This window comes from Coloeus monedula (genome assembly GCF_965178545.1).
Source record: "Coloeus monedula genome assembly, chromosome: 22".
Classification (NCBI taxonomy): domain Eukaryota; kingdom Metazoa; phylum Chordata; class Aves; order Passeriformes; family Corvidae; genus Coloeus; species Coloeus monedula.
Window position 1 is genome coordinate 5,541,263 of NC_138802.1, and position 13,941 is coordinate 5,555,203.

At 40.7% G+C, this 13,941-nt stretch overlaps 1 protein-coding gene across 3 annotated transcripts in view; it reads left to right on the forward strand.

Moving 5' to 3' along the window:
• The window catches only part of MTOR (mechanistic target of rapamycin kinase), a 72,064-nt gene that overhangs the window by 39,472 nt on the left and 18,651 nt on the right, over window positions 1-13,941 (forward strand). For all 3 annotated transcript variants that reach the window (XM_082295739.1, XM_082295740.1, XM_082295741.1), the window contains 7 exons: window positions 3,081-3,156; window positions 5,053-5,192; window positions 7,603-7,703; window positions 8,546-8,661; window positions 10,641-10,718; window positions 11,100-11,207; window positions 13,477-13,602. In XM_082295739.1, coding sequence (XP_082151865.1) covers window positions 3,081-3,156; window positions 5,053-5,192; window positions 7,603-7,703; window positions 8,546-8,661; window positions 10,641-10,718; window positions 11,100-11,207; window positions 13,477-13,602 — 745 coding nt within the window. The remainder of the gene's footprint in view (window positions 1-3,080; window positions 3,157-5,052; window positions 5,193-7,602; window positions 7,704-8,545; window positions 8,662-10,640; window positions 10,719-11,099; window positions 11,208-13,476; window positions 13,603-13,941) is intronic.

Consider the following 13,941-nt stretch of genomic DNA (forward strand, 5'->3'; position numbering starts at 1 on the left):
ATAGCGCATTAGTTTTAAGTATATAAAAGTCTAGTTGATATGACTCAGGAAATCTTGTTATTTCTGTGGTGCCCCACTTGCAAGCACGGGACAGCTCTGTCTTGAAATAGATTCCAAATACTTTAGGTAAGTATGTTAGCATTGAAAATACATACTTTTGAAATACTTTCCTTGAGCATTAGTACTAGAAGGCTCTGCCAGCCCATAGCTGGCAGCAGAGCTGAATACTTGGGCCTTTCCTGAGAGATGAGATGTAACCTGTGACCTACCAAACGTACACCTAAAAATTCTAAATTGTTCTAAATGCCCTAAAAATGTTCTTTTATGCCCTCCTGCCAAGCCTTCAAGTAGGAGATAGTGGTGGGGTTTTTCTAGCTTTTTAACAAAAATGAACTGATGAATATGTTCTTCCCTCAGTGGGCATGGAGAACAAGATCTTTTCCTTTAATATTAAACTTAACATTATTCTGAACTAGGAATAATTGCAAGGACATCTGCCAGTAAACAAAGACTTTAAGTTACTGTCTGACAAGTTAGCCAACAGCATTGTTTCTATCTTGAAAGATGTTTTTCTACCTTCTCTTTTAATACAGAGAGATTTTGTAATTTTTTTTTTCCAGATACAAGGAGAAATCCATCCCCTTGATCCTAATCCGGTAAACTGCCCTGATTTCCAGCAGTAACACTGTGGCTAAAAGTCCCTAGCAACTCTGCCTGGCTGGAATATTAGCCCTCAGGGCCTTTTCTGAGTGCCTGGATGCTTTCCTGCAGTGTTTTTCTTTCTGTTCAGTCTCCAGCACAGTGGCTAGAAAACAGCTCTGTAGTGCTTTTAAGAGTGTTATGACATTTAGGAAGATTCTGTCTGAGCATAGACTCCTCGGGTCTGCAGGGAGAGGGGCAGTGCCTTCATGGAAGGAAGGTGAAAGGGAAGGAAAGCACAGAATGTTGTATTTTCTAAATGTGTGTTTTGAGTGTACCAGGTTAAAAGTGTGTACACAAAATGGGCTGGGAGCGGGGAGCCACATTTACTGCTTTCGCAGAAATGGTCCTAAGCATGGGGAGAAGCAGCTGCCAGGAGATATCCCAGTAAGAGGCTTATCCTAGTCCACAAAATTACCTGTCACTGCTCACTGTGTTCTAGATCATTTGTCACAAGAGAGTAATTTATGATTAACAACTACTGCTGTGTATTCTTGTAAATCAAAGTCTTTCTCCTTTTCCTCCCCATCTTTTCCTTCTCTTTGCTTAAACCTAACCATTAATAGATTTGAGACACTTAATTCTACTTTGGACAGCCAAGAAAGTAAGAAACAAAATGAGTAGTTGAGTGCACCAGGGGCGGTAGAAGAGCAGTGTTCATTGTCGGATAATAAAAGATAATGGCCAACTTTGTCAAGTGTTGTCAAGAAAGATAACTTGGAAGAAATTAACTGTCTGACATGCTGGAAGTGATGTGTCTGCCAATGGCTCTTAAAATCATCAGGGCATGAAATGTGACAGCCATTTATCGCTTTTATGAGGCTGCTGCCAAGCTTTCCCTTTGGGAAGCTAGCTGGAGTTAGTGAAATCTTTGACTATCTTGTTAAAAAAATGGCATGGGTCTGTTTCAAGTGCTTCCCATTGTTGGGTGCCAGTCATCTTGAACTGTGATTGTGGTGTATTTTTAGTCTGGCTAAATCTGATTTTAGCTCAACCAATCTAAAGTCGTATTTCCAAGAGTATTTTACTTGATCTTCACAGGTATCCAGAGTATGTCTAGGAGCTTGATTCTTTACTTGTCAGGAAAGGAGGCTTCCAGAGACAGAAGAAACGTAGCATTCATTTGAAAATTTTCCCTTTTATTGTCTGTATATTACTCCTTTTAATAATTCAGATTTGCTTGTCTCTTACTGATCCCCTGCTCTCTTATAAGGGGGAAATCATGTAGCCATTCTGATGATGGCAGGCAAGAAAGAGCATTTCTGAGAGCTGCCTGTGTGTATAGTCCTATTCAAAGACTCTTTGCAGAAAGAAAGTCTCTTTGCATTGCTCTCTGTTGCCATGTTTTGTTTTGTTAATTACGCTGTTTCCATTCCAAACATTAACTAATGTTAATATTGGGCTATAGGATGTGTTGTTGGTGCTCAGGTGTTGTGATGTTGCCTTGAACATTTTGCACTTCTGGTTCTCCAGTGTCAATAGGGAAAGAGGAGGGCAATGAACCAGAGGCTGTTCATAAACGAGCTTTATAAAACACCAAAAGCTTAATAAAAAGTTAATTTCCCCATTAAATTGGGGTTTAGGAGAAGTGCTGCTCACTGAGTACCCCGTTTCTGATAGAAAGATAAGAAAACCAATGTGAAATAGAAATTATTTATTTAAGGGAATAACTGTACATCATGAACTAGAGAATCAGGTTCAAGAGTAGCCTGTTTGCTTGTGCTTCATAAAATTCAGCTGGCCTTGCAAAGCAAGTGCCTCCCTGGTACAGACTGAGGATTGGTTGTGATGGCACCAGTTTCTGGCATGTTCTTGAAAACCAGCAAAGGAAAAGCACCAGTGCTGGTTAGTACCAATGCAGAGGCTTTGTATTAAATGTGAAACTGAAATTAGGATTGCACACTTTTTATGTAATTTCCTGGTGATAATCGTCAACTGTTTTAATGATATAGACTGTTTCCTGCATCATTAAAATCTCTACTCTGATTTTTAAAGGAGATGGTGATCTGTTTAAGCGAAAGGGGAGGAAAAAAGTTAGTACTGTAAAGCTCTTAAGTGCAGCTGTTTGAAAAATCATGCCATTAAAATTATTGGCAACAATTCTTCTCACTATGCAGGCTGTTACTTAGAATTGATAATCATATACCATCTCTGTTTTGTGTAACAGATTATGTGCAGAGAACATGTGCACCTGTTGTTTTGAAAATATAGTCTTTCTGTGCCTCATGTAGTTTAATTGTTCATGTGGAAGTCTTAAACAAAAAGGAGAGTGTTCCATTGGTACTTCTAAATGATAGAGCTTGGTATTATCAAGTAGAAGTTTCTACCAACCCCTAATATGCCAACTGTGTTAAATCATATTTCTTTTCCTGCCTTTCCAGCATAAACAATAAACTCCAACAGCCAGAAGCAGCTGCTGGGGTGCTAGAATATGCCATGAAGCACTTTGGGGAGCTGGTGAGTCCTGCTGGATAATTTGCTTCTTCATGTCTTATGTTTTTATGGTTTCTGTAGTTAGTTTTTTGGTGGGTGGTGGTGTGTTTTCTCAATCAATCACATGGAGGTTCTATCCCTGCTTATAATATTTCATTGTTCATAGTGAAGGGCATTGCTGCCTACAGGGATGTTCAGTGGGTGCTTTGCAGCAAATGCTGGGTACAGGGAGAGCTGCAAGAACCTGATTTGGAGGAGAATTTTGCAGCTGCTGTTGATACTAAATGCAGCTGTGAGCAACTAGCAACCTGACAACGTTAAGTCCTTTTATTTAGGATAAGCTGGGAAGGGAGGGAGTAAGTTCCTGTTCTAAGCTTGAAGGATTTGAGAAACTGCATCAACACCTTCCAGGTAAGGATTTAATAGAAGTCATGCCTCTAGTCTCTCTCAAAAGTGTTCACAGGTAATATTTAGAACAGCAAGTTAACCAGTCCCTTACAATTTAGACTGCTCACTGAAATCAAATAACCCCATTATGTATTTGTTCTGTGTCTTTCTCAGAATAATGTACCTTTTTTTTCTTTCTTCTCATTTTATAAGTCATTTAATTTGTGTTCAAGAACCAAACCACCTGTGCTCTCCTGACAGTTCTACTGGTAAAAAGATGATTTTGCAGTGGTAATTGTTGTAGCGTTTTAGGATGATTAGGAAAAGGAAGGCAGCCCTGGAAGCACAGTAGACCAGCTTCTTTAAGTAGTAACCACTAGAAAGGGGGGACTAGGTATAAGCACAAAATGGTGGAAGTCCTCTGGTGTAGTATTATGTGTGGTTTTAACCTAGACTGGAATATAAGTCCTTTCTGGGAGAAGTACGGACTGCAGCTTCTTATAATTCCTTGGGTGGATTGAGCAAAGTTCTGCATTACCTAATTCTGACTTCACTCTTTAGCAGCAATATAGTTCTAGCAGTAAATGTAGTTCAAAGCACAGAGTTTGCCAGAATATGCAATAGAAAGAAAACTAAGAGGAGCTGTGAGCTCTACTTTCAGGGACTTAATTGAAATATGACTTAGCTGAGAAGTTAAAGGGCTAAGTGGAAGACCTGGCACCCATGCAAAGCATGGTTTATAGTGACCCTGCCCACAGGTCTGGGAAAAGAATCTGCTCTGCAGCCTATGTCAAGACATGAGCTTCCACGGACTGAGCAGAAAAACACTGGCAGAGAAAAGTGTGGAAATATATTAAGGCATTTTATTGCTTGAAAATGAGAAACAAAATCTAGAAAGACTGAAGAAAAGTGTTTAGCTGATAAGGATCACTGCTTTGCTAACTTTTAGTGGCTTTGTTACAAACCATAGCCTTCCCTTGTGAAGGGTGTGACCCCAACTTCATACTACCTGCTGTATTAAGTAATTGCCTAGCAGTAGCCAGATGCGAAGTTTGGGCTTTTTTTTACAGTTAGTTTAAAGGCATGATTTTTCAAACAGCTGCACTTAAGAGCTTTACAAAACAGGGCTGTTTTTCATGTTTGAATGCAGGTATGTGCAACAATGGGGAGTGGAATATGTTATTGATTTACCCTTTTTCCTATTCCACTCACCCCACCTCTCCAAAAAGAAAAGCACCAGCTGCTGAGCTGGCATTTCAGTGGCACTGAGTAAGGGGGTGATGATGTTGGATTAATCCCTCTGGTAAACCTGAGTTCATTTCTGGGCAGGTGGAGCAATGCCAGGATTCCAGTTTTCACACTAGCTCAAGGCTCTTCTCTGTATCACAGAAGTCCATGATGATATTTAGAATGAAAGAAGGATGAAGTGACCAGCATAGACACAGAATTTTTTAGGAAAAGCTGTGGTAATTAATACAGAATGATCAATGTTAATCCTGCTGTTTATTTTTACTTTTTTTTCCCTTCCCTTAGGAAATTCAAGCTACCTGGTATGAAAAGCTTCATGAATGGGAAGATGCTCTGGTGGCCTATGACAAGAAGATGGACACAAACAAAGATGATCCTGAGCTGATGCTGGGACGGATGCGTTGCTTGGAAGCACTTGGTGAATGGTAAGCAGGGAATGCCTGAAGACTGAGGGAGATGGTGTTTATCTGTTCTCTGGATTTTATCATTCAGGTGCAATTTTTTTGCCTGAATTCCTATTTACTCCCATGTACTTAATAGTTTGAGTATTTGTGCAGCATCTCACTTTGTTCATTGAAGTCAGAATTGGTAATAACATCTCTAAGCCTTTTGGGACTGGCCATCTTGTGAATTAAGGTCTCTCTGGAAGAGAATCTGCAATCTTGTAATCAAGTCAACTCCATTTATAACAGAGAAAGACACTGTAAATAGAGAAAACATTAATTGAGCAGAACTTGTCAGAAACAGTCATAAAAGGAGCTCATTGTGACCCTCCTTTTTAAACTCTGATTAAAACAGGAGAGATTTCTGTGTTTATTCAGTGTCAGACCTATGCCTTGTAGAAGGATGAGGCTTTCCTTATTAGTCTTTTTCAGCATTTCTTAAGCCTCGTCTTTGTGGACATTTAGTATTTCAAGCTTTGTGTCAAATGTCTGTTGTCAACACATAACTGATTCAAGTCAGTGTTTGTGAGAGGGTGAGCTGCTGGTGACTTACAGCTTGCTACTTAACGGGGGGCTTCTGTTTTTCCTCGCTATTCAATTCCAAGAAGGTAATTGGAGAAGGCACCCTGTTCACTGTGGCATGCAGTTCTACCCAGGGGCAGGTGTGGGTTCGTCCAGATTCCACCTTTCTACTGAACTTTGTATGTCACAAGCTCTCTCCTGATGGGTCCTGACATGAACCCACAGGATGGCACCACAGTAAGGAGATTCCTCTTCACTAAAGTCATTTTACTGCTAGAAACAGGACTGTTTGAGAAACCGAATTCTGGTAGCATTTTTCTGCCCTTTTTGTTTCTGAACGAGGGTGAGACATACAGGGTGTAGCTTTTCCAGTACGGAAAATAGATCTCTTACTGAGCATTCCTCAATCAGCATTTCTACGAGTAGGCAGTTCTCATCAGGGATTTGAAGAATTTTTCCCTCCTGGAGGATGTGTATTTGTGTAAAGTGTCCTTTCTGAACCTCCTACTTATTCATGTATCAGCAACAAATCTATGGAACAACAGAAGGACAATTTTGTTCTGTTGGACTGAGATATCAGGGATCTATTGATAGTCTGTAGTGATGACAGCAATCAGAGTCTCCAAGTTCGCTTGTGGAACTGGACTACAACTCTGTGCAGATGTTTTTACAATTCAGAAGTGCTTTTGCAAAGTGCTGTCTGCTGCCTTGCAGCTGATTCTAGAGAGGCCGTCCTGAGGCTGAGGATTCCCTAGTTTGGCTGCTGATACTCTTCAGTAGCATTCAACTTGACTGGTTGTGCTGCTGGAATCTGCTTGACAGGATAAGGCAGATAATCTAGAATTATATTATGCAGCATCATTGTTTCAGTACTCTGCTGTGATATTTTGAGAGTACAGCCAAAACATTCTTAGCTATTTGTCTCCTCATGTAGTTATTCCTGTAGGACCCATAGTGTTTTATCAGCATCTCTGAGGTCCTGATTTACTGTTGTTGCTAGGTTTGGCTTTGTTCTTCATTGGCCTTGGGTTTTTTTTCCTCCTGGGCCATTAAGCTGTCAGAATTACTGTCTTGCCTGTGGCAGCCCATTGGTTCTGTTTGACTAACTCATCTTCCTTTTTGGGAGGGGGGAGGGTGACAGTAGGGAAGGCAAGTTGTTCTCCCTCACAGTTGGCAGCTGTTTCACTGCTACAGAGTATCCAGCCTGAGAAATTCTGGAACTGCAACACCGAGGGTAATTGGTTTGATTAGTGGAGCATTCACAGTTGATTTGAAAGAAATAATATAAAAAATCCTGATGCTTCCTCTCCGCTGGAGATGAAAGATTCAGATGCCCTCTGAGATCTTGCCATGACAAGTCCTCATATGAGGTTACAGCAACATTCATTCTGCAGTCTTTCTCTTCAGACTTGATGAGTTAGTTCAAAATTTTTGCCAGTAGGAGCCATGCCCAAGCGTTTTAGATCATATGTTTCTTCTAATGACACTTGCAAAAATTTTAAGCATCCTTTTTTTGGTGGTGGTTTGTTTGTTTTCTTGAGAATTAGGTGTTTTTTCTCCTGTATTTATAGACTGGCAATATCAGTCCAATTTGTAAAAGTAGGCATTAAGAGCTGCTGAGGAACAAATGCAAACTTCTCTTTGGATGTGTATTTTCAAAACATAGTGTGCCTTAAAATTATTTTCTGATGATAGGATATTTATCATCAGACTAGCATGAGTTGGCCAGAGGAGTCAAATCCTATTCTCCACTCAGTATAAAAAGAACAATGGGGCTAGTTGTTGTCTTATCAGTGGGAAATGGTTGTTTAATGAGGCAGAATTCTTGGAAGAGGCTTTTTGCTGATCAGAAATTGTGGATTCTTCTTAGGGGGCAGCTCCACCAGCAATGCTGTGAAAAGTGGACCCAGGTGAATGATGAAACTCAAGCTAAGATGGCCAGGATGGCTGCTGCTGCTGCTTGGGGTCTAGGTAAAGTATCCTCCTGTGCTGGGGTGTGACAGCCTATGAAGTGCAAGTACAGATAGTTTTAACTTACTTCAGAACTACAGAATACAGGAAACAGCAACATCAAGGAACCGCGTTATTTACATTGGGAAATGAAGTAAGTGTCGTTCCATATTGAAGTCCTTTGGAAAATCTGCATTTACATCAAGTCTCCCCGTGTGGTCTCTAGTAACAGAGTGATCTGAGCAGGTGATCAGTTGCTTAAATGCTCCCTTTTGCTTGGCTTTACACTGAACAGAGCTCAGGGTGGAAATGAGATAAAAAGACTTTCTCAGATTTGTGGCAGACTCTTATTTACAAGAAGAACAGTATCTGTTGAGCATTTTAGAGGTTGTGTCTGCTGAGTAGACAATCTTAAGTGGAATAAATCTGTAGTGGTCCAAATGCCCATTTATGTTGATAGTGAGATATTTATTAGAGAAGCTTATGAATCACTTGCTCTCTGCCAGCCTTTGCTGAGAAAAATTCATCTTTTTCTTTGTATGGTACTAATTAATTCAAATGTTCTGGAAGTGTCAGAATTTTAATTTTTTCATCACAAAGAATGAAAGAACCTTTTCCACAAGGATAACAATTTGTCTAGAAGAAAAATGCATATGTTTTTCTTGTCTGTAGCTATGTGTATGTTTATATATATAACAGTGTCCCTGACAAAGATAAGCTGTCGGAGAGCTGACTTAAATGCAGAAGTACCAGACAGCACTCAGGCCTAGGCACTGATGTCTAAGCATGACATCATAGTTCTGTTCTGTTCTCACATTGCAGAGAAGGCCGTTGCATTACTGAGGATATTTGTGTCTCTGCAGGTCAGTGGGACAGCATGGAAGAATATACCTGCATGATCCCCAGGGATACCCATGATGGTGCTTTCTACAGGGCTGTACTGGCACTGCATCAGGACCTTTTCTCACTGGCTCAGCAAGTAATTATCTTCCTTGTTGGTATCCCAAAACCTGGTTAAAGATGTTCTAGACTACAGAGTTTAATAGAAAAACAGTCTGTTTTAAAGAGGTTGGCTATAACCTATGAATTGCCCAATAATGTTTTTTCCATGGATATATTAGACCTGGGTGATAGATCTTACCTTGTATTTCCAGAAACATAGCAGTGAATGTATGTACAGATGGTAGTGGTCCAGTGCTGTAGAACATAAGAATGCCTTAGTCTTTTTTTGGTTTTTTTTTTACTTCTGTGCCTCTTTTCTAGACAGGCAGGGCACAAGGATTATGTCAGCAGAGGTTCCATTCTACAAGGCACTGATTGTGAATTGCCAGGAATGCCTGAGACACCTGTAAGATTCCTAATGGATTTTTTGTGCACTTCTTTCTCTTACAGCTGTTTCGGTGAAGTGCTCATATGTATCATGTACAATAACTGTAATTTTTCTGGTAGCATTGATAAATCTTAAATCTTAGGTTGAGATACCAAGACAAGGAATGAGTCTATTAAACAGAGCTGTTTAATGCTTGTTTGTCACAGAGATTTGCAGAGTGACTCTGTACATGTGAAACGTGTTGTTTACTTTCCAAGGAAGCTCAAGTCCCATTTCTCAGAATTCTGTGCTGGCTTGCCAACTTAGATAAAGGAGTAATTCAATCTGTGCTGTCAAAACCCGTACATAAATTTTTGGGTGATGTGCACAGTAAAATTAACCAGGCATTCAAAAGAGTAGAGTTTGTGATTAACCTTTAACATTTTGAACAGGAAAAGCTATAGGTGAGAGATTATATAATGACTAGAACTAGAGCAGGATTTATTTCATGCTTGAAGAGCCTGTCTTAGTTTGAGGATGAGACATGGAATTTGCTGTCCTGTAAAATTCATAAAATCCTGTTGGGTTATGTAAAACAACGAAAGCTATTTTCTTTCATTGTATGGTATCAAGAGGCTCATTTCTTGAGGCTCCTTTTTGTAACCAACTCTCATGCACTAAAATGTGAACTTTTCCTTTACAAATGTTGTTAATGATGATCTCTACAATGACAGTAGGATTAGAAATACTGCAAACTTTGATTTTGTAGGAAGACAAACTTCAAACTGTGCAGGTGATGAATGAAGCTCCCTTGTGTTCCAGTTTGGCCAAATTTAGAAATACATCCTCTGAGAGAAGGCAGGTCACCACCCCTCCCCCACCAGGTTCAGGGAAAATAAATTTTCCTCGAAGGAAAGTGAAAGAGATAAAAACTATTTATTTAACAAACACATGGGAAAAGGATAATAATGCTAAATAATAAAATCTCTCGCTGTGGAGAAAAAAACCTGGGAAAGTGTTAAAGTCCTCCCTTTGGTCTCCTCAGAGCTGGGGCTTGGCCCAGGGCCAGGCCCTCTGCACTTGGTGGAAAGTCCTCCCGATGTGTTCTAATATTGAGCAGTCCAGTGGAAAAGGGAGAAAATCCAAAATTCCAGGGAAGGGAAAAAAATTCAACTCTCAGTCTCTCTTTGGAGAAAAAGAAGCTGAACCACTGGCCAAAAAACTGACTCAGGAAACAGCAAGCCGGGTGCTTCCTCCCTCGCCTGCCGCAGCTGGGCAAAAGTTGCTATCTCTGTGTGACCTTGAACAAGCTGCAAACTGCTTTGAAAAAGTTTTGCTCAGTTTTTCCTTCCCCCTCTCAGGCTCAATTTAGAGGCATAGAAAGGCACAAAGTTAATTTCTGGGCATAGGGCAGCGATATGGGATACACATCATAAAGTCACCCCAAGACACCTTGACTCCCCCTATATATGCCCTGGACACTGTTTTCCTGTCAAATCTTTCTGTTGATAAGATCCTTTCCTAGTTCTTGTTGGAGAGTTGGAACAATGCCGGCTTTGTCCGTGAGATGAAACAGCTGAACAGCAGTGTCAACAGTTGACTCTAGATGAAACACACTACCTTTGCCCCAATATTTTGTTCTGTTTCAGTGCATTGACAAAGCCAGAGACCTGCTGGATGCTGAGCTGACTGCCATGGCAGGAGAGAGTTACAGTCGAGCCTACGGGGTAAGTGTAGCTCTCAAACTTCATTCCCTTCATTGCTGCTTCAGACCGTCTCTAAAATGTGCATAAAACTTCAGAGTAGTGCTTGTCTCAAGACCTATGTACGCCCACAAGCTAAATGGCTTTTGTCAGACAAGACATACAGCTTTGCAGGAGCAGCTTTGGGACAAACTAAAAGTGAAGTGAGCTCTACCCCCTCAAAAGAAATAAAAATTGACATTTAGGGAGTTTGAATCAGCAGGTCATCTAGGTACCAATATATAGCAGTTGGTCCTTTATCTGTTGGGCAGCCTATGTATTTTAAGATTTTGATGCCAAAACACTGTTCCTTAATTATAGATTTGTTCTGTAGTGATTGGGATGGAATGTGAATTTTTCCTTCAGGCTATGGTATCCTGCCAGATGCTGTCAGAGCTGGAAGAGGTTATCCAGTATAAACTTGTACCAGAACGCCGTGAGATCATCCGCCAGATCTGGTGGGAAAGACTGCAGGTACATCCATGTAAAGGTCAAGGATGGAGATGCCAATGGGCTGGCATGAAGAGCTTCCTTTTAAATCAGTGTGGTGGCTCAGTAAATCTTTCCATGTCTCTCTCCATCCCAGTAACATCCACACTCACATGGCTGCATGCTCCATCTCCTTTGTGCTTTTCCTGGTTGTCTGGGGTTTTGGTTTGGGCTTTTTTTTTTTTTTCAGGTTAATGTTCCTGAGGTCCTGATATGACACTTTAAAAGGGTGAACTAAGCCTTGAAATAGATGTATACAGAAGAGAGACACTAGTAACATCTCCAGGGCTGCTTATCTCAATAGTGGATTACATCTGGAAATACTGGTTTGGATCAGGCTAGTTTGAACTTTTTACCTGGCTGGCTGCATTTTAAGAAGTGAATTCTCTCCAAATTCTGGAAAACTGGTCAGAGAATTCACGTGCTTGTAAAATAAAAGATTATTCTGTTCCTTTTGGGCGTCTTACAAGAACATTTCCAGCTGATTTGTTACACCTAGGGACATGGCTTAGTGGTGCAGTGGCAGTGTTAGGTTTCTGGTTGGATTTGATAATCGTAAAGATCTTTTCCAATTTAAATGATGCTATGATTAACCTTGACCTTTCAGAAGAGACCTTTAGCAATGTTGATTTTCCTGTATTGAAAGAGAAGTTTGTGCCTTTCTTACTCTAGACATGAAAAATCCAAAGTACCTCTGAAAATTTAAATCAGACAAATATTTGACACTATTTCCTTATAAGAGGCATCCCTACAGTGAAAGTGAATATCCTCAGATGCAGTAGTACATACAGGAATACTGTTCAAAGAGGTGATTTCTGCAAGAGAAGGGGGTAAAAGACGAAAAGAGCGTAACTAAGGTAAAATGCTGCCTGGAGGAAGAACTTTTGTGCAGAGTTCTTCACTGGGACTGCTATAATCTGCCACCTTATGAAAGCCTGCTGTGTATTTTTTAGCTGTTTGGGAAACTGTGACAAAACAGTCTCCAATCTGCATTCCTGTCTGGAAAAGCTCAGGCCCAGTCCACTGGGGTAGAAAGATGAAGTGGCAGGAAGTGTAATGTCTGAATACAGCTTTTTATAGTCCTGAAAGCAGTACATACAGTTCTTTAACGTTTTATAGCTGGTTTTTAATAATTTTTAAATGCCTATTGGAAGAAGTTTATTTGGGTGTTAGAAAACAGGCTTTGCCTTCCCAGCCCTCAACTTGGGGGAAAAAGGGAAAGAATAACTTCTTTGGTGCTAAGGTCCTTGCTGCCACTGGAAAATCTCTTATTTACCTCAAAACTAAGTAGTCGCTGGCTGAAGAGAAACTTTGGAACATCACTGTTACCCTGTACTTGGCCACTATATAAAGCGCCATGGATTTGGTTGCTATGGTCCCTTCCACAATTCTACTTCTCTGTAGCATCCTTGAATGTTTGAAATACAGACTCATCCTGCTCTGACAGTGTTGTGCCTCTCCCATCAGACAGACAAGAACCAGACAATGCTTTCACAAGCAGCACAGCAGTTGAAGCTGCAGTTTCTGGCAGAAAACCAGTTTAGAGGTGCCAGCCTCCAAAAGCAATACATGCAAGGAAAAGGGCAGTAACAAAAATATCTTTGCAACCATTTGGTTTTCTACCATTTCCATGTTGATATTTAAACCAAAAATAGGTTGAGAAGGTACTTTGGAAGGCACTTTGACTCACTGTGGAATTGTACTAAGAGCTTTCTTGATTTTTGGATGCATTTCAGCTTTTGGAGCTTTTCTCCTTTTTCTATTAGAGGATATCGTTAGACTGCAAGCAGTGAGCTGCCTGCAGATTGTGAGAGTCAGGGACTGAACCTTCTTCATGCACTGCAGTGTTAAAGAAATAGACAGTTCCTTAAGACACGGTCTTTAGCTGCGCCAAGGGAAGTTTAGGTTAGACTTTAGAAAAAATTCTTCTCTGAAAGAGTGATTGTGTGCTGGAATTGTCTGGCAGGGAGGTGGTGGAGTCACCGTCCCTGGGCATGTTTAAAAAAAGACTGGACGTGGCACTCAGAGTCATGGTTTAGTTGATGAGGAGGTGTTAGATCATAGGTTGGACTAGATGATCTTAAAGGTCTTTTCCAACCTAGTTCATTCTGTGATTCTGTAATGTCAGTCTGCTGTGAATTATGGGCACAGAACTCTCTCTCTTGATGGAAGTCCCTTCAGATTCTGAATCAAGGCTCTGTGCAGTACACTGGAGACCAAACACTAGTAAGTTCTCCCTTCTTTTTCCTCTCAGGGCTGTCAGCGAATCGTGGAAGACTGGCAAAGAATATTGATGGTCCGATCTCTTGTTGTGAATCCTCATGAGGACATGAGAACTTGGCTCAAGTATGCCAGCTTGTGTGGCAAGAGCGGGAGGCTGGTGAGCATTGTCAGGCTCTGTCCTCTTCAGCAAGTTTTCGGACAATTTGCTTTGCTGTGCTGCTTCAACCTTGAGCATTCCCAAATGCTTTCATTGCCCAGGTGGTATGGGCTCTCCTCTGAGGAAGAAACTAGTCAGAAATTGTTGAAATGCTAAAATTGTAACCAGCATAGAGTTCATGCTTGTAGCCAAGGTTATTTTTGTGGGACTGGTATTATACATGAGAACCCCTGAGCCAATTTTTTTATTGCATGCTATAACTGTAAGTTTTTATGCAGCACTGGAGATTATTATAATAGCTCTCTCTGCTAGAGCATCTAGAATGTGATGTTACTGTTA